We start from the raw sequence: 26,484 nt of genomic DNA on the forward strand, positions 1-26,484 counted from the left end.
AAGGGATCTTTTTTGGCATGTAGAAGTTCCATGTTTTGTGTAAATAGATAGATAGATAGAGAAAGAAACACAGAAAGAAAGGAAGAAAGAAAGAAATGAATTCGAAGTACAGATACTGCTTTTACTTCCAGGAATGATCAAATCCAATGATAGATTATTTGGCTATCAGTCTCTGAAAATGTGTTGAATCCATGTGAAATTCAATACATTTAGTTTTGTAATGTTTTTAGAATGCAGTATTAGAGCATGCTCAGTCCTTGGTGGCTTTTTTCCTCCTGGCATTCAATTTGTTGCCCAACTCCCCTGGCTTTATGTTGGTGGATATTTGTCCACCTTTCTTTTATTGAAGGTCAATTTGTTCTTGGAGACATCAACCAGTTCCACAGTGGACCACTCAAACAGTATATGTTGGTCAGTTTTTTTTCACTTTGAAACAAACTCAAGTCACCTGTGAAGAGTGAACACAAAATTTTCGATTGTATCCATCAAACTTGTTTGTGGGTATGTGAATTAGGGTTACTATTACTGTATAGAAACACAATGACATAAAGTGTAGGGGGAAACTTAGTACTGCACCATTAGCCATGTGGCATAAAGATAAGGAATAAAAGGGCGGTTTACCACACTGCTAACCACACCCACTTTAAGCGTGACTAAAGAACTATACAGACATAGGGGGTGAACTAAGTCACTAGCCAGGCCCACTTTTGGCATGACTAGGGGCGTGTTCAGAGGAAGGAATAAAAGACTGAGCAGCAGAACCTCTTGCCTTTTTCTGCATCCAGTTCGGTGGCAGAAAACATCATTTGGTGTCAGGAGTTCCGGAACCTGGATCCAAGCACCATGAATGTGGCTGCTCCTCAGCCCAACCACCTGCATGCCCAGGCACACGTGAATTCTACTTTGGTTAAGTTTCTCACCAATTCACTCGGCAAGGCATGATTCCTGCCGCCGGGAACCAGCACCTTCTACCTGCCGGTAAGGTCAAGTTGTCTCTCGAGAGTTCCCTTGCGGCCATGTGCTCTTTCACTGGCAGCCTGCAGAATTCGTTCTGAATAAAACTCAACTAGTAATAAACTTAACTGCTTTATACAATAGCAACTAACATTACAATGCAGGATGTTAAGAACTTTTTTTTGCATGGATGGGATGTTAGAAAGGGTTGAGGACCTACCTGGAAGGTACTTTCTACCCACGATGGTGATTATTAGTTTCATAAATCATATAATTTTACTAAAGAAATGGTTCAAGAATAGGGCAAAAAATGGCAAACTTATACAGATCATATAGTCATCACAGGATGGTTATAAAATCCTAGTACAAAGAATTCAGGAAATGGAAAATTCCTTGCAGGATAGTAAGGAAGGTTTGGTAAAAAAATATTCAGGATATTCAAAATGATAATGTAGATCTGACAAACAGGTTTAAAGAGACAGAACATAAAATTGAATTAATTTCAGGAAAAAATGTGTTCCATATCTATCAATTCAATAGACAGAATAGAAAAAGTGGAACATTATGTTGAAATGTTTAACCAACAAAACTGTTCCCTGTTTGATGATTTCACTACCAAACTACAAAGACTGGAACATAAGATTGAAATGCTAACAGAAAAGATTTGTTCCATGTCTGAGCAATGACAAACTAGCTGATAGAACGTTATTTCTGGAAGGCAGTTTACATGCTATTGAGATACTCTTTAAGGATGAGAATATTAAATATTTGGAATCACATATAAATGATAAATGCAAACACATGAACGATTCTATAATGTCCTTGGAAAATTATGTGACCCAAGAACTTCAAGAGCTCAGAGAAGCAATGATCAATAGATTTGAGGTCTCAGAAGACATCCAATCTGATACTTCAGAATCAGACATACAGGGACACCTACAAATGCAGGAAATATCTCCCTAAGGATGTTATGCCCTCTCCTATGGTCTTCCCAGTATCTGTAACTGAAAAATCAGCAAGAAAAAAAGCACACAAATGATTTCATTGCTTATCAATGTGAACCTATGCAGATGAAGGATCTAAAGGGAATCAAGGAGGCCATTGTTTCATATGGTCTCCATTCTCCCTAAGTCAGAGAGCTCCTAACCTCATGGGCCACTGCAAATAGAGTAATCCCAAGAGACGGGCCCAATTGGCCTCAGAAGTACTCAAAAATTCATGTCAAATTCAATGGAGAGCTTTATGGAGGCAAGAGGTGAAAGCCATAGAGATTCATGGATTAAGGAATAGTTATGAAGCACCCCAAGACAATATTCTTTGGGAGGGTGCTTAAGCGGACCCACAGTTTCAGTCCTCATATGATGAGCACATAGTGTCTATATGCCATACAGCTGCTTTGAATGCTTTGGATAAGGTTTGTGAAACAGGAGAGATAATGCAACCCTATACCAAAGTAGTACAGGGTCCAAGGGAAAGGTTCACTGAATTTTTAGAAAGATTGTCCAGAGTGATAGAAGTACAAGTAACAAATCCAGAATCTAGGCGACTACTTATAGAATCTTTGGCGTATGAGAATGCAAATCCACAATGCAAGCAGTTACTTTGGCCATTAAAAATAAGATCAGCGCTATTGGAGGAAAGGGTCCTATATACAGCTAACCTTGAATGTAAAATTCAGGATACAGGACCTTGTGTAGGTGAAGCAATATCTACGTGTTTGAGGAGGCACCAGGATGCCAAATGCCCTACCCGAGATGATATAGAGGCCTGGGTATGGGAGGCAATCTCCAAAAATTTCAACAGACATAAAGATGCCACATGCTTTAACTGTGGTAAAATAGGACAACTGAGTAGGAACTGTAGACGAAGCATTCCTAGAAAGAATGGTTCTACCAGGAATGCTTTGGACAGAAGGCCTCAGCCTTCTGGTTTCTGCAGGAGGTGTGGAAAGGGAAAACATTGGACCAAGGAATGCTTATCGACTACAGACAGACAAGGTAGAACTTTACAGCTGGGAAACTGGTCCAGGGGCCTCATGAAGGTCCCAAAATCCAAGGTAGCCCAGGCATTCCCAGTAACAGTGGAGGACAGCCTCTCCAAGGACAATTAGAATATCCACTGCCCATGTAAATAATACGGCGGCACTGGATAATACATTAGCTACAGAGGATGAATCAATTATATCAGGAGGAAATAAAAAACGTATAGTTTTGCAAACTTCTATTCAATATCATAGACCCAAGTTTCCAGTTAAAGTAAATAATACAGTGATTAATGCCATTTTAGACACTGGCTCTGACATCACCATCATACATCAGAAGTCTTGACCCTGATTTGGTCTTTAAAATAGATAAACGTTCAATTCTTAGGGATTTGAACCATATCTGAAGTTAAACAGAGCGATAGATGGATTGACTTTATTGGGCCAGAAGGACAGAGAGGAAGGATAAAGCCATATGTTGCTGATATTGCTATAAATCTCTGGGGTCATGATCTATTACAGCAATGAAATACACATATTAACATTACTCTTGTATCAGATAAGAATTATAGACAAGCCCTTGGTGGTAGAAAGAATATACAAGGCAGTACATAAAACAGATGCCAAAAATACAGGCTGTACAGAAACAGGATGCTAGTGCCAAACCTACAGAGCAACCAAAAATCTCTATCCTTAAGATGACTAACAGATGAGCCTGTCTAGGTAGGGCAATATGCCTATGACATCTGAGAAGTTAGAGGCTTTGGAAAAGTTAGTTCAGGAACAGCTAGATGCTGGACATATTAAGGAATCAACTACTGAATGGAATTTACCTGTTTTTGTTATGAAGAAGCAGTCTGGGAAATGGAGAATAGTTACAGATCTTAGAGCCGTCAACAAGGTTATTCATCCTATGGGGTTTCTACAACCTGGGATGCCACTACCTTCTCTAATACCTAAGGATTGGCCAATGATAGCTATAGATTTAACTATACCATTCTTCTTCACTATACTATTTACAAGAAAAAGTCAGAGAAAAGTTCGCCTTCACAGTACCTACCTATAATAATTCCTGACTGGTATGAAGATTCCAGTGGAAGGTGCTGACCAACTTTGTGTCAATATTTTGTGCATAAACCTCTAGAAATAATTTGTAAACAATTTACACATTCGTTAATGTGTCATTAGATGGATGACATATTACTGTCTGATTCAAATAAGGATATGTTAGAAAAGGTTTTTGAAGCAGTAAAGGAAACTTTGCCTCTCTGGGGGTTACAAATTGCCTCAGAAAAAATACAAAGAGGAGATTCTATTAATTATTTAGGTTATAAAATAGAGCCTCGAGAGAAGCCAAGGAGTCCAGGTAAGCAGCTGTTCCGGCGGCAGCATCAGGTAAACAGGCCAGCTTCTGGGCCTGTGGTCCAGTGCCTGGGGATCACCTGGGAACTGCACAGAGCTTCCAATCCCGGCAGGAGCTAAACACCGCAGACTCCAGGACTTCTCTCCCACCAACTAGACCAGGAAACCAGAGGAGCCAGGGAGACCAGGGGAGCAGCTGTTCTGGCCACAGGATCAGGTACAACAGGATCCAGCATAGGGACCAGTAGACCAGGTAGGAGGCTAAGCGCCCCAGACTCTGGTTCTTCTTCTCCATCCACGGGACCAGAATGAGGACAAAGAATAGAAGAACCACCAGATTATTGGGCTTGCTAGCACCCAGCAAAAGGGAACTCTGGTCCCCTAACCACCAGACCAGTAAGGGGCTCTTTCTGCACCCACTAGAAGAAGAGATGGGAAAGAGACAATACAAAAACACACACAGCAAAAGAAAAACAATATGACACCACCAGATTCTAGAAACTCCACACCAGCAAGACTCCAACATTCCAAAGCGAATGAAGCAGAAGAGAATGACCTTAAAACCACTTTCATGAAAATGATAGACGTCCTAAAAGAGGATATAGGAAAATCCCTCAACGAATTGGAAGAAAAAACAAACCAAAAAAGGCAGGAAATGGAAGAAGAAACGAAGCAAAAAATCCAAGAAATGGAAGAAAACACAAAGCAAAAAATGCAAGAATTGGAAGAAGAAACATACCAAAAAAGGCAGGAAATGGAAACATAAACAAAGCAAAAAATGCAAGACATGGAAGAAAAAAACAAAGCAAAAAATGAAAGAAATGGAAAAAGAAACAAACCAAAAAAGGCAGGAAATGGAAGAAGAAACAAAGCAAAAAATGCACGAAATGGAACAAAAAGCAAACCAAAAAATGCAAGAAATGGAAGAAAGAACAAACCAAAAAATTCATAAAAGGCAACAAATGGACAAAAAGATAAATTGAAATTTGCAAGAAGCAATGCAAACACTGCAAGGGTTGAAAACTGAAATAGAGACATAAAAAAAATAATCTGAAGAAAGGCAGGAAATAGAAAAGCTGGGCAAACAGTCAGGTACTACCGATACAAGCATTACCGACAGAATATAATAGATGGAAGAGAGAATCTCAAGTGTTGAAGATAAACTAGGAGAAATGGATTCATCAACCAAAGAAAAACTTAAATCGAACAAATCCTTAACACAAAACATCCAGGAAATATGGGTCACCATGAGAAGACCAAACCCTTAGGTATAGGTATAGAAGAAGGAGAAGAAAACCACCTCAAAGGGGCAGAAGATATATTCAACAAAATCATAGAAGAAAACTTTCCCAACCTTAAGAAAGACATGCCAATGAAGGTACAAGAAGCTTACAGAACACCAAATAGAGTAGACCACAAAAAAATCCCCTTGCCACATAATAATCAAAACCCCAAATATACAGAATAAAGAAAGAATACTAATAGCAGCTAAGGAAAAAGGTGAAGTAACATATAAAGGCAGACCTATCAGAATTACACCTAACTTTTCCATGGAAACTCTGAAAGCCAGAAGGTCCTGGATAGATATTATACCAACACTAATAGACCATGGATGCCAACCCAGACTACTATACCGGCAAAGCTCTCAATCACTATAGATGGAGAAAACAAGATATTCCATGATGAAACTAGTTTAAAGCAATATGTATCCACTAACCCAGCCCTACAGAAAATTTTGGAAGGAAAACTGCAACCCAAGGAAGTTAACTACAACTAGAAAAACATAGGCATTAGAGAATCACTCTATACCAACAGCAAAAAGAACAAAGGGGTGAAATTCCACACATAATTCCACCACCAACAAACATTGCAAATCGAAGAAGGATGAGCAATCAATGGTCATTAATATCCCTCAACATTAATGGCCTTAACTCACCCATAAAAAGACACAGACTAGCAGAATGGATTCGAAGACAGAACACTTCCTTCTGCTGCATACAAGAAACACACCTCACCCTCAAAGACAGACATTACCTGAGAGGTAAAGCTTGGGAAATATTTTTTCAATCAAATGGACCCAAGAAACAAGCAGGGGTAGCAATCCTAATATCTAACAAACCAGACTTTAAAATAAAATCAATCAAAAGAGATGAAGGAGGTCATTACATACTCATCACAGGTGAAACCCACCAAGATGAAGTGTCTATCCTGAACATCTATGCCCCAAATACAAAGGCATCCACATACGTAAAAAAACATTATTAGAAGTCAAATCACATCTAAAGCCCCACACAGTTATAGTGGGAGATTTCAACACACCACTCTCACCACTAGACAGGAATACCAGACAGAAACTCAACAAAGAAGCAAAGGGTCTTATAGAAGTAATGACCCAACTGGGATTAACAGACATCTATAGAACATTTCATCCACATAAAAAAGAATATACCTTCTTATCACTACGACATGGAACCATCTCAAAAATCGACCACATACTTGGCACCATATCAAACCTCAGCAGCTACAAAAAATTGGAATAACTCCATGCATCTTATCAGCCCACCATGCTTTAAAATTAGAATTCAACAACAACACAAATTGCAGAAAACCTACAAACTCATGGAAATTGAATAATGCTCAACTGCACCATCCCTGGGTCAAAGAAGAAATAAAAAAAAGAAATTAAAGACTTCCTCGAATTCAATGAGAATGAAGACACAACATACCCAAACCTATGGGACACTTTGAAAGTAGTGCTACGAGGGAAGTTCATAGTACTAAGTGCCCACATGAAGAAACTGGAGAACAGTTATACTAGAGAATTAAGAGCACACCTGAAAGCTCCAGAACACAAAGAAGCAAACTCCCCAGGGTGAGTAGATTCCGGGAAATAATCAAATTGAGGGCTGAAATCAGTAAAGTAGGAACCAGGAAAACAATACAAAGAATCAATGCAACGAAGAGTTGGTTCTTTGAGGAAAACAACAATATAGACAAACCTTTGTCCAAACTTACCAAACAGCAGAGAGTGAACATGTAAATTAACAAAATCAGAAATGAAAAGGGGGACATAACAACGGACTCTGAGGAAATCCAGAGAATCATCAGGTCATACTTTGAAAACCTGTACTCCAGAAATTTCGAAAATTTAAAGGAAATGGATGACTTCCTGAATAGCTATCACTTGCCAAAACTAAATCAAGAACAGATTAGTAATTGAAATAGACCTATAACCCCTATGGAAATAGAAGCAGTCATCAAAAGTCTCCCAACCAAAAAAAGTCCAGGTCCAGATGGCCTCAGTGCAGAATTCTACCAGAAATTCAAAGAACAGCTTATATCAATTCTTCTCAAAATATTCCACACAATAGAAACAGAGGGGTCTTTGCCAAACTCTTTCTATGAGGCTTCAATAACATTGATCCCCAAACCACACAAAGACACAACTTAGAAAGGGAACTTAAGAACAATATCCCTCATGAACATTGATGCAAAAATATTCAATAAAATACTGGCAAATCAGATTCAAGAACACATCAAAACAATCATTCACCACGTTCAAGTAGGTTTCATCCCAGGGATGCAGGGATGGTTCAACACATGAAAATCCATCAACATAATCCAGCATATAAACAAGCTGAAAAACAAAAATCACATGATCATCTCATTAGATGCTGAAAACCCCTTTGACAAATTCCAATACCCCTTCATGATAAAGATCTTGAAGAGATCTGGGATAACAGGGACATACTTAAACATAATAAAAGCTATATACAGTAAACCAACAGCCAACATCAAACTAAATGGACAGAAACTCAATGCAATTCCTCTAAAATCAGGAACAAAACAAGGCTGTCCACTCTCTCCATACCTTTTCAAAATGGTATTTGAAGTTCTAGCCATTGCCTGGCGACAACAAAGGGGATCAAGGGGATACAAATTGGGAAGGAAGAGGTCAAACTTTCACTGTTTGCAGATGATATGATAGTTTACATCAATGACCCAAAGAACTCTATCAGGGAACACTTACAGCTGATTAACACCTTCAGCAAAGTGGCAGGCTACAAGATCAACTCAAGGAAATCAGTAGTCCTACTATATACAGATGATAAAAGGGCTGAAAAAGAAATTAGAGAAACATCACCCTTTACAATTGCCACAAACAACATAAAATATTTTGGGGTAACACTAACCAAACAAGTGAAAGACCTGTATCACAAGAACTTTGAATCTTTAAAGAAAGAAATTAAAGAAGCCCTCAGAAAATGGAAAGATCTTCCATGCTCTTGGTTAGGTATGATCAGTGTAATAAAAATGGCAATCCTGCCAAAAGCAATCTACTGATTCAATGCAATCCCCATTAAAATCCCAGCACAATTCTTCACAGACCTTGAAAGAACAATAATCAATTTTGTATGGAAAAACAAAAGACTGAGGATAGCCAAAACAACCCTGTTCAACAAGTCAATGTTCGGAGGCATCACCATTCCTGACAAGCTCTGTTATAGAGCTATAGTCCTGAAAACAGCTTGGTATTGGCACAAAAATAGACCGGTAGACCAATGGAATCAAATTGAAATCACGGATATTAATCCACACACGTATGAACATCTGATCTTTGACAAAGAAGCTAAAAATATACAATGGAATAATGAAAGCATCTTCAACAAATGGTGCTGGCATAACTGGAGGCTGGCATGTAGAAGAATGCAGATTGATCCATGTTTATCACCATGCACAAAACTTAAGTCCAAATGGATCAAAGACCTCAACATAAATCCAGCCACACTGAACCCCTTAGAAGAGAAAGTGGGTGGTACCCTTGAACGAATTGGTACAGGAGACCGCTTCCTGAACATAACACCACTAGCACAGACAATGAGATCGACAATTAATAAATGGGACATCCTGAAACTGAGAAGCTTCTCTAAGGCAAAGGACACAGTCAGCAAGATAAAAAGGCAGCCCACAGAATGGGAAATAATATTCACTAATCCCACATCTGACAGAGGGTTGATCTCCAAAATTTACAAAGAACTCAAGAAGCAAGTGTCTAAAACACCAAAGGATCCAATTAAAATGTGGGCTGCAGAACTAAATAGAGAATTTTCAATAGAGGAGTCTAAAATGGCTGAGAGGCACTTGAGAAAGTGCTCAACATCCTTAGCCATCCGAGAAATGTAAATCAAAACAACTCTGAGATGCCATCTCACTCCTGTCAGAATGGCTAAAACCAAAAACACCAATGACAATTTATGCTGGAGAGGATGTGGTGAAAGGGGAACACTCCTCCATTGCTGGTGGGAGTGCCAACTGGTTCAGCCATTTTGGAAATCAGTATGGAGATTCCTCAGAAAAATGGGAATAAACCTACCACAAGACCCAGCAACTCTACTCTTAGGCATATATCCAAAAGATGCCCATTCATACAACAAAGATGTCTGTTCCACTATGTTCATAGCAGCATTATTTGTAATAGCCAGAACTTGGAAGCAACCTAGATGTCCCTCAACCGAAGAGTGGATATAGAAAATTTGGTACATTTACACAATGGAGTACTATTCAGCAGAAAAAAAAACAATGGAATCCTGAGATTCGCAGGCAAATGGATGACACTAGAAAAAACCATCCTGAGTGAGGTAACAAAGTCACAAAAAGAGAAACATGCCATGTACTCTCTCATATATGGATTTTAGACATAGATCTGGGGAGTGCCAGCCTACAATCCCATGGCCAGAGAGTCTGGGAAACAGAAACTTCATTCAGTGGCTGATGGAAGCAGAGGCAGACTCCCAACGTTAAGTACTGAGCTGAACTCAAGAAAGCCAGTAACAGAGAGGGAGTACTGATGACCAATGGGAATTAGACTGGGCTGGTTTAACCCCCAGAAACAGCTGACCTGATAAAGGTTAACTCTTCAATCCCAGGCATCAGCCTGGGAATCCAGCATGGGACTGATCAAGACCCCCTGAATGTGGGTGTCAGTCAGGAGGCCAAGGTAATCTATTGAGCCTTGGGCCGCAGATCAGTACACATCCCGACTATACACATGGACTTTGGACTCCCATCCAACAATGTGAGGTACATTCTCACCCTGAACTCTTGGGGAAGGTTCTAGGCCCTGCCCTATATGAAATGACAGACTATGGACACCCCCATGGAGGGCCTCACCCTCCCTGGGGAAATGAGGGTATAATGGGGGGGTTGGGGGAATGGCACGGGAGGAGGGGAGGGAAAGGGAGAGGGCCCTGGAACTGACTTGTGAAGCAACCTTTTTTCTTATATAAATTTAAACTGAAAAGTAAATAAAAAATAAAAAAATATAAAATAGAGTCTCAGAAAATTAGTCTGCAGAAAGTACAGATCAGAAGACATCGTTACAAGACTCTTAATGATCTTCAAAAACTATTATGAGAAATCTTCCAATTACAGACAATTATTGGCATAGGTTATTTAAAACACCTAAAAATGGATTTAATAGGAGATAAAGACCTAAATAGCCCATGTCTACTCTCAGCTGAGGATGAAAAGGAATTAGAATGGGTAGAAAACAGAATATAAGAGCACATTTGCACCGTGTGGGTCCCAAACTGGACTGTATTCTGATTATTTTATCATCTGCATTTTAATGCAGAAGGAAACATCATAATAAAATGGGTATTCCTGCCATATAAACTAAATAAAAATTAAAAATGTATATAGAATAGATCTCGGATTTGATGTTAAAAGGTAAGTTAAGGCTTTGTCAACTGACTGGGAAAGTCCCACCTGAAATTATTGTACCTTTAACTAATGAGGAAATTTCCTCCTTTTCGAAGGATAAAGAGTATTGGCAAATAGCTTACAGTGACATTTTGGGAACTATTAGTAACAACTATCCCCAAACAGAGAGAATCAAATTCATAAAGAAAACGATCTGGATTCTTCTGCATATTGTGAGACAAACACATATTTCTGGAGTTCTTACCTTCTACATGGATGCAAACAAATCAGGTAAGGCAGTTTATATATCAGGAAATATAAGTAAATTAGTTCAAAACCCTTACAACTCTGTACAAAAGGCAGAGTTATATGCCATTCTCATGGTACTTAAAGATTTTACAGAGCCTCTCAATATAGTCATGAATTCTCAGTATGCAGAGAGAGTTGTCTTGCAAATTGGGACTGCAGAATTTGTTCCTGATGGAACAGAATTAACCTCATTTTTTTACAATTATAGGAAACCATCAGAAACAGGAATCATCCTATATATATATATAACACATCAGATCCCATATGGGTATGCCAGGTCCTCTGGTTCAAGCATTGATGAAATTGATCATTTATTAATAGTTAATGTGTTGGAAGCTTTAGAATTTCATAAGAATCACCATGTTAACAGCAAAAGTTTAAAGAAGGATTTTTCTATCACCTGGCAACAAGGCAAAGAAATCGTGAGAATTTGCCCTACTTGCTCATTCTACAATCAAACTGCATTACCAGCAGGTTGTAATCCTAAAGGTATTCACATAAATGAACTTTGGCATATGGATGTATTTCACTTCTCAGAATTTGGTAGTTTGAAATATGTACACCATGCTGTGGACACATTCTCAGGCTTTCAATGGGTTACTGACCTCAGCTCTGAAAAAGCTGATTCTGTTATTACACACCTCTTAAAGGTGATGGCTGTTGTGGGTATACTTGCAAAGATAAAAACTGACAATGCTTCAGCATATGTCTCCAGTAAATTGGAACAATTTTTTAAATATTACAATATAAAACATTTAACTGGTATATCTTACAATCGTACAGGACAAGCAGTGGTAGAAATATCTAACCAAACCTTAAAAGAGATGCTTCATAAACAGCCAGGGGTAACAAAGAACCCCCCAAACAGGTTACATAATGCTTTACTAATGTTGAATTTTCTTAATGTTAATGAAAAATACAGCTATAGAAAGATACTGGACTACAGAGAAGACTTCTGAACTGAACCATTCGGGGTATTTTAAGGATGTTATGACCTCAGTCTGGAAACCAGGATATGTGTTAAGTTGGGGAGTGGTTTTGCCTTTGTTTACACAGTAGAAGAAAAATTTTGGGTCCCATCGAAATTAATTAAGATTCGATCAGAACAGAAGATATCTCAGGAGGAGGAAAGACAACAGCTTATCTACAAAATCATATTCTACCATGGGTAAAGTGACCTCATAAAAGGAAAGACAAGTGTTTTCTTTCTTGTCTTCACAGGTAAACTCAGCAAAGAATACTGGATGGATTCCTGAAAAAGAATGAATAGCTACCCTGAAGACCATCAAACAAACAATAACTCACTGCATGGTATCAAAGTCTAAATCTCTCTACATTGTTTTTTATTTTTATTTTTTTATTATTTTAATATTAAACAGCTTGTTTTACATGTCAATCTCAGTTCCCTCTCCTCCCCTACTCCCTCACACCCCTTCCTGCCAACACCCCCAGCCTCCGACCCTATCGCCATTTCCTTCCACATAAGGGATATCTAGAGTCTGTCATTTCACTCAGGGCAGGGTCCAGGCACTCCCATAAGAGTCCAGGCTGAGAGATCATCCCTCTTTGTGTTATGGACACACGATGTCTGTTTGTATGCCAGGGATAAACACTGGTCCACTGCCTAGGGCCCCATAGGTTGCCCAGGCCTCCTCACTTTCTCTCACATTCAGGGGGTCCGGATCAGTCCCATGCTGGCCTCCCAGCTGTCGGTCTGGGGACCAAGAGCTCTCCCCTGTTCAGATGAGCTGTCTCTGCTGGTTTTGCCAGCCCATTCTTTGCCAATTTGTTCATCGCTCCCCTCTCTCTGTCACTGGGTTCCATAGGTTCAGTTCAGTGTTTAACTGTGGGTGTTTGCCTCTGCTATATCAGTCACTGGATGAAGGCTCCAGGATGGTTATGGATATCAAGTTCACTATCAGGAATGGGCATTTGAGGTGGTCTCTCCACTATTGCTTAGCTTGCTAGGTGGTGTCATCCCTTTAGATCACTACAGGTCACAGTGGTGCCTGATCTGTCTTCTAACCAATGATTCCCTCTTACCCCTATTCTACCCCCAACTAAACCTTCCTGTTCCCCAACCTACTCTCTGTTCCTCTTCTCCCTATCTCTATTTCCCAGCTCCCACCCCCCCACACCTCACAGTGTTCCACATCTGTTCAGAAGATCTTGCCTCATTCCTCTTCTCTGGGGTACTATGCATATGTTTTAGGTTCTTTCCTGTTTCCCACACTCTCTGTCAGTGAAAGTGCAGACTGGCACTATCCTGATCCATGTCTAAAATCCATATATGAGTGAGTACATACCATGTTTTTCTTTTTGTGACTGGGTTACCACACTCAGAATGGTTTCTTCTAGTGCCATCCATTATCTGCGAATTTCAAAATTCTATTGTTTTTTTTTTCTGCTGAGCAATACTCCATTGTGTAATGTACAACATTTTCTCTATCCACTCTTCAGTTGAGGGGCATCTAGGTTGCTTCAAGGTTCTGGCTATTACAAATAATGCTGTTATGAACATAGTGGAGCAGATGCCCTTGTTGTATGAATTTGCCTCTTTGGGATATATGCCTAAGAGTGGAATGCTGGGTCATGTGATAGATTGATTGCCATTTTCCTGAGGAATCTCCATACTGATTTCCAAAGTGGCTGTATGAGTGGAGGAGTGTTCCCCTTTCTCCACATCCTCTCCAGCAAAAAATTTCAATGGTGTTTTTTATTTTAGCCATTGTGACAGGATTAAGATGGTATCTCAAAGTTGTTTTGATTTGCATTTCCCTGATGGCTAAGGATGTTGAGCACTTTCTCAAGTGTCTCTCAGCCATTTTAGACTCCTTATTGAGAATTCTCTATTTAGTTCTGTATCCCTCCTTTTAATTGGATCCTTTGCTGTTTTGGAGACTTGTTTCTTGAGTTCTTTGTAAATTTTGGAGATGAGCCCTCTGTCAGATGTAGGGTTAGTGAATATCTTTTCCCATTCTGTGGACTGCCTTTCTGTCTTGTTGACTGTGTCCTTTGCCTTACAGAAGCTTCTTAGTTTCAGGAGGTCCCATTTGTTAATTGTCAATCTCAGTGCCTGTGCCACTGGTGTTATGTTCAGGAAGTGGTCTCCTGTATCAACTTGTTGAAGAGTATCTCCCACTTTCTCTTCTAAGAGATTCAGTGTTGTTGGATTTATGTTGAGATCTTTGATCCATTTGGACTTAAGTTTTGTCCAAGGCAATAAACATGCATCTACCTGCAGTCTTCTGCATAACAATGCCCAGTTATGCCAGCACCACTTGTTGAAGATGCTTTTTTTTCAATTGTATAGTTTTAGCATCTTTGTCAAAAACAAGTGTTCATAGGTGTGTCGGTTAAAATCAGGGTTTTCAATTTGGTTCCATTGGTATACCTGTCTATTTTTGTGCCAATACCAAACTGTTTTCAGGACTATAGCTCTATAATAGAGCCTGGAGTCAGGTATGGTGATGCCTCCTGAAGTTCCTTTATTGTATAGGGTTGTTTTGGCTATTCTGAGCCTTTTTTCTTCCATGTAAACTTGATTATTGTTCTTTCAAGTTCGGTGAATAATTGTGCCCAAATTTTGATAGGTATTGCATTTAATCTGTAGACTGCTTTTGCTAAGATTGCCATTTTTATTATGTTGATCCCACCAATCCAAGAGCATGGGAGATCTTTCCATTTTCTGGTATCCTCTTTGATTTCTTTCTTTAAAGACTCAAATTCTTGATATACATGTCTTTCACTTCCTTGGTTAACATTATCCCCAGATATTTGATGCTGTTTATGGCTATTGTCAAGGGTGATGATTCTCTTATTTGTTTCTCAGTCATTCATCATCTGTATATATTAGGGCTACTGATTTTTTTTTGAGTTAACCTTGTATCCTGCCACTTTGCTGAAGGTATTTATCAGCTCTAGGAGTTTCCTTGTGAAGTTTTTTGGGTAAACTATCATATCATCTGCAAATAGTGTAAGATTGACTTCTTCTTTTCCTATTTGTATTTCCTTGATCTTTTGTTGTCTTATTGCTGTAGCTAGAACTTCAAGTACAATATTGAAGAGATATGGAGAGAGTGGATAGCCTTGTCTTGTTCCTGATTTTAGAGGAATTGCGTTGAGTTTCTCTCCATTTATTTTGATGTTAGCTGTTGGTTTACTGCATATTGTTTTATTATGTTCAGTTATGTTCCTGTTATCCCTGATCTCTCTAGGACCTTTATCATGAAGAGGTCCTGGATTTTGTCAAAGGCTTTTTCAGCATCTAGTTAGATGATCATGTGGGTTTTCTTTCACAGTTTGTTTATATAGTGGATTACATTGACAGATTTTAAAATGTTGAACCATCCCTGCATTCCTGGGATGCAGCCTATTTGATCATGTTGAATGATTTTTCTGATGTGTTCTTGAATCCGGTTTGCTAGTATTTTATTGAGTATTTATGCATCGATGTTCATGATGGAAACTGGTCTATATTCTCTTTCTTAGTTTTGTCTTTGTGTGTCTTGGGTATCATTGTAATTGCAGCCACTTAAAAAGTGTTTGGCAATGAGCCTCCTGCTTCTATTGTGGGGAATACTTTGAGGGTTATAGGAACTAGCTCTTCTTTGAATTTCTGGTAGAATTATTCACGGAAGCTATCTGGGCCTGGGCTTTTTTTGGTTGGTAGACTTTTGTTGACTGTTTCTACTTCATTAAGGGCTATAGGTCTATTTAGATTGCTTATCTGTTCTTTATTTAGTTTTGGCAAGTGAAAGTGATATCTATCTAGGAAATTGTCCATTTCCTTTAAATTTTCAAATTTTGTGGAGTACAGATTTTCAAAGTATGCCATGATGATTCCCCAGTGTCGTTGTTATATCCCCTTTTTCATTTCTGATTTTGTTAATTAGCATGCTCTCTCTCTGTCTTTTGGTTAGCTTGGACAGAGGTTTGTCTATTTTGTTGTTTTTCTCAAAGAACCAACTCTTACTTTCATTGATTCTTCTCAATGTTTTCCTGGTTTCTACTTGATTGATTTCAGCCCTCAATTTGATTATTTCCTGACATCTGCTCCTCTTGGGTGAGTTTTCTTCCTTTTTTTCTAGAACATACAGATGTGCTATTAATTCTCTAGTGTGACTTTTCTCCAGTTTCTTCATGTGGGCACTTAGGGGCATGAACTTTCCTCTCAGCACTGCTTTCAGAGTGTCCCATAAGTTTGGGTATGTTGTGTCTTCATTCTCATTGAATTCCAGGAAGTCCTTAATTTCTTTTTTTATTTCTTCCTTTACCCAGGGATGGTGCAATTGTGCATTGTTCAATTTCCATGAGTTTGTATGGTTTCTGTGAGTGGTGTTATTGTTGAATTCTAATTTTAATGCATGGTGGCCTGATAAGATACATAGGGTTATTCCAATTTTTTGTATCTGTGGAGATTTGCTATGTTTCCTATTATGTGGTCAATTTTAGAGAAGGTTCCATGTGGTGCCGAGAAGAAGGTATATCCCTTTGTGTTTGGTTGGAAGGTTCTATAGATGTCTGTTAAACCCACTTGGGTCATAACTTCTATGAGTTCTTTTATTTCCTTGTGAATTTTCTGTCTGGAGGTCCTGTCTAGCAGTGAGAGTAGAGTGGTGAAGTCTCCTACTGTTAGTGTGTGAGATTTTATGTGTGATTTGAGCTTTAGTAATGTTTCTTCCACGAATGTAGGTGCCTTTGTATTTGGGGCATAAATGTTCAAAATTGAGACTTCATCTTGATGGACTTTTCCTTTGATGAATATGAAACTTCCTTTTTCATCTCTTTTGATTGATTTTAATTTGAAGTCTAGTTTGTTAGATATTAGGGTTGCTACACCTGCTTGTTTCTTGGGTCCATTTGATTGGAAAATCTTTTCCCAACCCTTTACTCTGAGGTAACGTCTGCCTTTGATGTTGAAATGTGTTTCTTGTATTCAGCAGAAGGATGGGTTCTGTCTTCATATACATTCTGCTAGTCTGTGTCTTTTTATAGGCTAGTTGAGACTGTTGATATTGAGGGATACTAATGACCATTGATTGATGATTCTTGTTTGTGCTTGATTTATTGGTAGTGGAGTTATTTTGTGTAGGTTCTCCTCCCTTTTTCTTTTGGTGTTTGGTAAAGTGGGATTATCTATTGCCCATGTCTTTGTGAGTATAGTTATCTTTGTTGGGTCTAGGTTTTCCTTCTAGCACTTTCTATAGAGCTGGATTCATGGATACATATTGTTTAAATCTGGCTTTATCATGGAATATTTTGTTTTCTCCATCTATGGTAATTGAAAGCTTTGCTGGATATAGTAGTCTGGGCTGGCATCCTTGTTCCCTTAGCATTTGTAGGACATCTGTCCAGGATCTTCTGGCTTTCATAGTTTCCATTGAGAAGTCAGGTATAATTCAGATAGGTCTGCCTTTATATGTTACTTGGCCTTTTTATTTAGCTGCCCTTAATATTTTCTCTTTATACTGTATGTTTGATATTTTGATTATTATATGGTGAGGTGACTTCTTTTTCTGGTCCAGCCTATTTGGTGTTCTGTAAGATTCTTGTATTTTCATAGGCATATCCTTCTTTAGGTTAGGGAAGTTTTCTTCTATGATTTTGTTGAATTTGTTTTCTGTACCTTTGAGCTGCATTTCTTTGCCTTCTTCTATACCTATTATTCCCAGGTTGGCTTCTTCACAGTCTCCCATATTTCCTGGATATTTTCTTTTAGGGATTTGTTGCTTTTGAGATTTTCTTTGGTTGATGACCGCATATCTTCTAATGAGTCTTCAACACCTGAGAATCTTCTATCTCTTGTATTCTATTGGTGATACTTGCATCTGTAGTTCCTGATCATTTACTCAGCTTTTCTATTTCCAGCATCCCCTTGTTCTGTGTTTTCTTTATTGTTTCTATTTCAGCTTTCAATCCTTCAACTGTTTGAGTTGTTTCCTTCATTTGTTTGGTTGTTTTTTCTTGGTATTCTTTAGATTCTTTGAGAGGTTTATTTCTTGAATTTTTTCTCTGATTTAATGGATTTTTTTCTTTTGTTCTTTCTTCTATTTATTTAAGGAATTTCCTCAATTACTCTTTGAGGTTCTCTTTCATCATCATAAAATAATTTTTAAGGTCTGTCTCTTCTGCTTTGTCTATGTAGTGCTTTTCAGGTCTTGCTGGCATTGGTTGTCTAGATTCTGGGTATGCTGACACTGAAGCTGAAGCTGAAGCTGGGGTGGCCAGAGGTTGGGGCCTGGAAGAGCTGATGCCTTTCCTGAAGCTGGGATCGCCAGAGGTTGGGGCCTCGAAGGGCTGAAGTCTTTCCTGTGTGTTCAAGACTTCTGGATGCAAGGAGCAGGCCCCTGGAAGCATGAGGAGATGGGTGTTGGGCAGGGGATGGGGAGTGTCCTCCTGGAGACCCAAGCTCACCTGAAGCTGGGATCGCCCTCTATATTGTTTTTTTAAAGATTTTTTATTATTATATATTTTTAAGTTTATTTAGATTATAAACACGGTTGCATCACAAGTCAGTTCCAGGTCCCTCTCCGTTTCCCTCCCCTCCTCCTGTGTCCTTCCCCCAAACCCCCAATATCCCCTCATTTCCCCAGGGAGGGTGAGGCCTCCCATGGGGGTGTCCACAGTCTGTAATTTCATCCAGGACAGGGCTCAGACCCTCCCCTAAGAGTTCAGGGTGAGAGTGCAACTCTCATTGGTGGATGGGAGACCAACGTCCATGTGTATACTTGGGATGAATACTGATCTACTGCCCAAGACTCAATAGATTATCTAGGCCTCCTCACTGACACCCACATTCAGGGAGTCTTGATCAGTCTCATACCATGTTTCTTTTTTTGTGACTGGGCTACCTCACTCAGGATTTTTTCTTCTAGTGTCATCCATTTGCCTGCGAATCTCAGGATTCCATTGTTTTTTTTTCTGCTGAATAGTACTCCATTGTGTAAATGTATCAAATTTTCTCTATCCAATCTTCGGTTGAGGGACATCTAGGTTGCTTCCAAGTTCTGGCTATTACAAATAATGCTGCTATGAACATAGTGGAACAGACATCTTTGTTGTATGAATGGGCATCTTTTGGATAGATGCCTAAGAGTGGAGTTGCTGGGTCTTGTGGTAGGTTTATTCCCATTTTTCTGAGGAATCTCCATACTGATTTCCAAAGTGGCTGAACCAGTTGGCACTCCCACCAGCAATGGAGGAGTGTTCCCCTTTCACCACATCCTCTCCAGCATAAATTGTCATTGGTGTTTTTGATTTTAGCCATTCTGACAGGAATGAGATGATATCTTAGAGTTATTTTGATTTGCATTTCCTGGATGGCTAAGGATATTGAGCACTTTTTCAGGTGCCTCTCAGGCAATTTAGACTCCTCTATTGAAAATTCTCTATTTAGTTCTGCAGCACACATTTTAAATGGATCCTTTGGTGTTTTGGACACTTGCTTCTTGAGTTCTTTGTAAATTTTGGAGATCAACCCTCTGTCAGATGTGGGATTAGTGAATATTTTTTCCCATTCTGTGGGCTGCCTTTTTGTCTTGGTGACTGTGTCCTGTGCCTTACAGAAGCTTCTCGGTTTCAGGATGTCCCATTTATTGATTGTCGATCTCACTGTCTGTGCTAGTGGTGTTACGTTCAGGAAGCTGTCTCCTATACCAATTCGTTCAAGGGTACCACCCACTTTCTCTTCTAAGAGGTTCAGTGTGGCTGGATTCATGTTGAGGTCTTTGATCCATTTGGACTTAAGTTTTGTGCATGGCGATAATCATGGATCGATCCACATTCTCTACATGCCAGCCTCCAGTTATGCCAGCACCATTTGTTGAAGATGCTTTCTTTATTCCATTGTGTATTTTTAGCTTCTTTGTCAAAGATCAGATGTTCATACATGTGTGGGTTAATATCCATGTTTTCAATTTGATTCCATTGGTCTTCCTGTCTGTTTTCGTGCCAACACCAAGCTGTTTCCAGGACTATAGCTCTATAATAGAGCTTGAAGTCAGGGATAGTGATGCCTCCGGACGTTGCCTTGTTGAACAGGGTTGTTTTGGCTATCCTGGGTCTTTTGTTTTTCCATACAAAATTGATTATTGTTCTTTGAAGGTCTGTGAAGAATTGTGCTGGGATTTTAATGGGGATTGCATTGAATCTGTAGATTGCTTTTGGCAGGATTGCCATTTTTACTATATTGATCCTACCTATCCAAGAGCATGGGAGATCTTTCCATTTTCTGAGGGCTTCTTTAATTTCTTTCTTTAAAGATTAAAAATTCTTGTGATACAGGTCTTTCACTTGTTTGGTTAGCGTTACCTCAAGGTATTTTATGATGTTTGTGGTGATTGTAAAGGGTTATATTTCTCTGATTTCATTCTCAGCCCTTTTATCATCTGTATATAATAGGGCTACTGATTTTCTTGAGTTGATCTTGTAGCCTGCCACTTTGCTGAAGCTGTCAATCAGCTGTAAGAGTTCCCTTGTAGAGTTCTTTGGGTTATTGACGTAAACTATCATATCATCTGCAAACAGTGGAAGTTTGACCTCTTCCTTGCAAATTTGTATCCCCTTGATCCCCCTTTGTTGTCGAATGGCAATGGCTAGAACTTCAAGTGCCATGTTGAAAAGGTAGGGAGAAAGTGGACAGCCTTGTTTTGTTCCTGATTTTAGAGGAATTGTGTTGAGTTTCTGTCCATTTAGTTTGATGTTGGCTGTTCGTTTACTGTATATAGCTTTTATTATGTTTAAGTATGTCCCTGTTATCCCAGATCTTCCCAAGACCTTAATCATGAAGGGGTGTTGGATTTTGTCAAAGGCTTTTTCAGCATCTAGTGAGATGATCATGTGATTTTTGTTTTTCAGCTTGTTTATATGGTGGATTACTTTGATGGATTTTCGTATGTTGAACCATCCTTGCATCCCTGGGATGAAACCTACTTGATTGTGGTGAATGATTGTTTTGATGTGTTCTTGGATCCGATTTGCGAGTATTTTATTGAGCATTTTTGCATCAATGTTCTTGAAGGATATTGGTCTGAAGTTCTCTTTCTTAGTTGTGTCTTTGTGTAGTTTGTGGATCAAGATTTTGAAGCCTCATAGAAAGAGTTTGGCAAAGACCCTTCTGCTTATATTGTGTGGAATACTTTGAGAAGAATTGGTATAAGCTGTTCTTTGAATTTCTGGTAGAATTCTGCACTGAGGCCATCTGGACCTGGACTTTTGTTGGTTGGGAGACTTTTGATGATTGCTTCTATTTCCATAGGGGATATAGGTCTGTTTAAATTGCTTATCTGTTCTTGATTTAGTTTTGGCAAGTGATAGCTATCCAGGAAGTCGTCCATTTCATTTAAATTTTCGAATTTTGTGGAGTACAGGTTTTCAAAGTATGACCTGATGATTCTCTGGATTTCCTCATAGTCCGTTGTCATGTCTCCCTTTTCATTTCTGATTTTGTTAATTTGCATGCTCATTCTCTGCTGTTTGGTAAGTTTGGACAAAGGTTTGTCTATCTTGTTGATTTTCTCAAAGAACCAACTCTTCCTTGCATTGATTCTTTGTATTGTTTTCCTGGTTTCTACTTTATTGATTTCAGCCCTCAATTTGATTATTTCCTGGCGTCTACTCCTCCTGGGGGAATTTGCTTCTTTGTGTTCTAGAGCTTTCAGCTGTGCTGTTAATTCTCTAGTATAACTGTTCTTCAGTTTTTTCATGTGGGCACTTAGTGCTATGAATTTCCCCGTAGCACTGCTTTCAAACTGTCCCATAGGTTTGGGTATGTTGTGTCTTCATTCTCATTGAATTCGAGGAAGTCTTTAATTTCTTTTTTTATTTCTTCTTTGACCCAGGAATGGTGCAGTTGAGCATTATTCAATTTCCATGAGGTTGTAGGTTTTTTGCAATTTGTGTTGTTGTTGAATTCTAATTTTAAAGCATGGTGGTCTGATAAGATGCTTGGAGTTATTCCAATTTTTTGTAGCTGCTGAGGTTGGATATGTTGCCAAGTATGTGGTCGATTTTTGAGAAGGTTCCATGTGGTGGTGAGAAGAAGGTATATTCTTTTTTATGTGGATGAAATGTTCTATAGATGTCTGTTAATCCCAGTTGGGTCATTATTTCTATTAGACCCTTCGCTTCTTTGTTGAGTTTCTGTCTGGTATTCCTGTCTAGTGGTGAGAGTAGCGTGTTGAAATCTCCCACTATAACAGTGTGGGGCTTTATATGTGATTGAAGTTCTAATAATGTTTCTTTTACGAATGTGGATGCCTTTGTATTTGGGGCATAGATGTTCAGGATAGACACTTCATCTTGTTGGATTTCACCTGTGATGAGTACGTAATATCCTCCTTCATCTCTTTTGATTGATTTTATTTTAAAGTCTAGTTTGTTAGATATTAGATATTGATTTGATGAATCAGCTATGATTAACAAATGATTAGCATGAGTAGCTAAAACTGCATTTCATTGGTCATATAAGGCAGAAAGATAATAAGTTATTATAAAGAGATCAGTGCTGCTGAGATGAAATCATCCCTGCTTCATTCAGAAAAAAAAACGGGAAGTGGTCAGCACACAAAATCTAAGTTTGTATGTGGCCAAGGTTTCCAATGTTTCCTCTTGGAAAAGGAACACTGGAGCTATATTTCATTTATCTTTGGAGGAATGACAGTCATTCTCAATGATTCTGTAAGACTGCCTTTCGTTTGTCTCTCACACTATATCTCCTCAAACAACCTCATACAATTCACTTTGTGCCACTTTTGTTCTAGCTAGCTTTATGTCAATTTGACATAAGCTAGAATCATATTAGAAGAGTGAACCACAATTATGAAAATTCCTCCACCAGTAACTTGCTATTAGGCAAGCCTGTGGTCCATTTTATTGATTGACAAATGATGTGAAAGGGACCAGATCCCTGTGGGTGTTACCCCTGTTCTGGTAGTACCAAGTGCTATAAGTGAGCAGAAGAGAAAGGCATTGGAATTAAGCCAATAATTAGCATTCCTACATGCACCCTGCATCAGTTCCTGGCTTGATTTCCCTGTATGACAGGCTATCTAAAAGAAAAAATAAACCCTTTCCCATGCCCAAAGTTTCTTTTGGTCATACTTTTTTATTTCTGCAACAGAAACATTTACTAAGACTCACTGAATGAGTGCACCACATGATTGAGCTGTTTGATGTTCCATAATACGTTAAGAATTTTCTTTTTATAATTTATTGATATGATGCTGTCTGTCAAGAGTCTTTGCTCATTCCAGATGGCATAATGAGTACATAGGTACAAAAGCACATATTTTGAAATTATGGTTGATAAAATACTATTTCCCTTTACCCAAATCAGTCCCTTAGTTGGGGATATTTTTAGCCCTTTGGTCTGAAATGAAAGAGGATAGTAGAGACACTTCAATTACCATTTTCTGTATAACCATTGTATATCCTCCTATTTTCTCCACTTACACTGCAACTGTTCCTATTGTTAAGGCACATCTCTAGATCTAAATTTCTATGGGCTTGTCAGTTAAATCAGGCTGACTTATTCACTATAGTGTTGACATTATTTGGGTGTTGTAGTTTATATTCACTGTTAATTTCACAGACTCTATAATCATACATAATAAGATTCTGGCAACACCTGTCAGATATTATCTTGATTTTGTTAGCCTCTGGGAATGTCTTTATGAAGTTACTTCAAATAGGTGATTTGAAGTTGGAAAACCTGCCCTAAACGTAGGCAGAGCTGTTCCCTGGGCTTGGGTCATGGACTGCATGAAAAGAAGAAAACAAGTCAAATGTGTCATTTGCTTTTCTCTGCCTTCTAACTGTGGTTACAATGTAATAAACAGTCTCGATATGCTGCCACCATGACTCCCTAGAACTATGAACTATAGACCTCCAGGCAATATTACCTCTTCTTTCAAGAATTTAGCTTGGGGCTTTCTTTGGGGAGTCCATCAAGCTAGCCCATTCCATCCAAGTTAGACCTAGTTAAAATTGTTTCATTGTTCTGTACTTCAAGCTTTGTCTGTGGTAATATTTTTTCTTTTACATATATTTCACAAGAACAAAGAAACCCATAAAAATGTAAGGAACATAACAGAATACTTGTTGAGCTAATTAGGTTAGGATAGCATGAAAATGTTCTGTATATAATGAATTGGAGTACAAGGAGAATAAAAGATGGGATGAGATGCTGCAGATTTTGAAACTTTAGGAAAAGAAATATGTATTTAAGGATTAAATGAGAGAGCAAAGAAATATGGGGAAAATCTTCAAATGTATTTTGACAAATGCATTGTAGAGATGCTTTACAGTAATGGGCAACATAGTTTGGTAAATTTTATCTGGTGAACAGTTGTAATTTTTGAGGGATTGGAAACATGCTTGCTTTAATTTTAATGAATGTTGAGGATGATGCAAGGTGTCAATGTATTCTAACATTCATTGCCATATCTACTATGTTCCCAGATTATTTACCTTCAGTAACAGTAATTAAAATCCAGAACTCATGAGACTAAGTGTGCAAGAATTTATTTGATGAAAATCCAAAAGCCACTCAATGTTGTTCTTAGGCATGGTTCTGAATTTGGAAATTTTATGTAACTGTCTGAAGAATACTTGTAATTACTCCTTGTAATTTTGGATTTTCAAGTGTCTGTAAGTTGGAAATTCATTTTAAATACTAGAATGTATTCGAAAACGTGGTGTAAGTGTGAAAGAAATGGAAATTGTGCCACCCACTAAAAATAAGAAAGAAGAGAGAGTTGCCATTGCCAGTGCAGTGCCAACTTTCTGAGTATCTGGGAAGTGTGGTATGTGGAAAGATGGCGGGAAGGCAATCCCTTCCTTGCGAATGATGGATAAATAATTATACAAGATGGAAATGAAGATTAAGACACTAGCAATGATGTCCAGAAGGCCCGGGAAGAAGAATGGATTGTAGGTGTGTTTCTTCTGGAGGCTCCTTGAGTACAATTTCCTAAGAGCAACAATGACAGAAACGGTAGAAATCATGCCGAGAATGCTGGAGATCAGTAGCAGGTGTTGAGCAACACGAATATCCAAAGGAATGAAGTTGTCCTGGTAGGTATATTGGTAACACGCTCTTAAAATGTTGGAATTGATTTCCTGGTGGTACACACAGGTTCTCCACATCCCCACTAAAGTCAGGTTGGGCTTGGAATCCATGGGTTCTTGGAAACACCACACTCGCCATTGAGGGAGGTTCATAGAGACACTGCAAAGGATCCATGCTAGTGTGGCCGCAGCAAAGCCTCCTAGCTGCCTGCTGGCACGCCTGCTGACCATTACAACAGTGACACTGAGCACCTGGCAACTGCAAAGAAACACAGAGCATTGTGAGGATGGGCTCTTCAGGCCTGGGAGACTGTCCCCTCTTGGGACAGTACTAAGAGAGAAGCATTAAGATGAGCTGGTGGTCCTTTTACCAGGAAATCTCCTGCAGGGAGTGTGTTCTGACTGAACTCAGAAGAGCTGGCCCTGTAGTAGCACTTACTAGCCCGTTAACATTCCACACAGCATCTAAGATTTTCATCTTCAACTGTTTAGAGACTCACGATGAATTTTGACCCTAAATATTTATCCTTCTAGATACTGGAACTAAGAATCTTCTTCAAGCACAGCAACTGGATAATATATGCAATATCCATAGCAAGGTGTTATATGCCAACCTTATAGATAGAAGTGTAGTCATACATTTAAGTTGTGGTATTTTTATCTCAGTATATTTAACTATTCGTTTTTTGTGACACTGTATGTTTCTTTATCCCAGGCTAGCCTAAATCTGTGTCCCCAATGTGACCTTCAGCTATAGGCAATCCTGTTTTCTCTCCTTTTCAACAGCCACCATGTCAGGTAACCAATGTCATGTTTTCAAAGTTTGTCCGTGCTTCAGCCAGTTTGAAAAGATTGTCAACTTTCATACTGTTTTCTCATTGTATGGATGACTGGTACATTTTCTGATCAAGCACTGAGTTTTTATATCTGGATTAATACCAAGCTTTGTTTATAATTAATGTTGCCATGTGCACTGGGCATGAGCATATCAAGTATAATGTATACATACATATATACATACATATGTTATATTGATATAAATTCTCATTTCCCTTGGTTTTAGACTAAGGAGTATAATTGTATAATACCATGTCTAGTATATATTT

The 26,484-nt window shown here is 38.7% G+C and overlaps 1 protein-coding gene across 1 annotated transcript; it reads right to left on the reverse strand.

The window, feature by feature from the left end:
* Positions 1–24,827: 24,827 nt before the first annotated feature.
* LOC101822947 (claudin-34-like) lies at positions 24,828–25,627 on the reverse strand. The gene has a single exon (XM_005078025.2). It carries the CDS (start codon positions 25,607–25,609, stop codon positions 24,977–24,979), a length of 633 nt encoding a protein of 210 aa, XP_005078082.1. The 5' UTR covers positions 25,610–25,627; the 3' UTR covers positions 24,828–24,976.
* Positions 25,628–26,484: the final 857 nt, after the last annotated feature.

The sequence above is a fragment of the Mesocricetus auratus genome, unplaced genomic scaffold (assembly GCF_017639785.1).
Source record: "Mesocricetus auratus isolate SY011 unplaced genomic scaffold, BCM_Maur_2.0 Super-Scaffold_100003, whole genome shotgun sequence".
Taxonomy (NCBI): domain Eukaryota; kingdom Metazoa; phylum Chordata; class Mammalia; order Rodentia; family Cricetidae; genus Mesocricetus; species Mesocricetus auratus.

Excerpts from the sequence above, each read along its gene's own strand:
- LOC101822947 (XM_005078025.2), bottom strand. The coding sequence starts at position 25,609 with ATGGTCAGCAGGCGTGCCAGCAGGCAGCTAGGAGGCTTTGCTGCGGCC.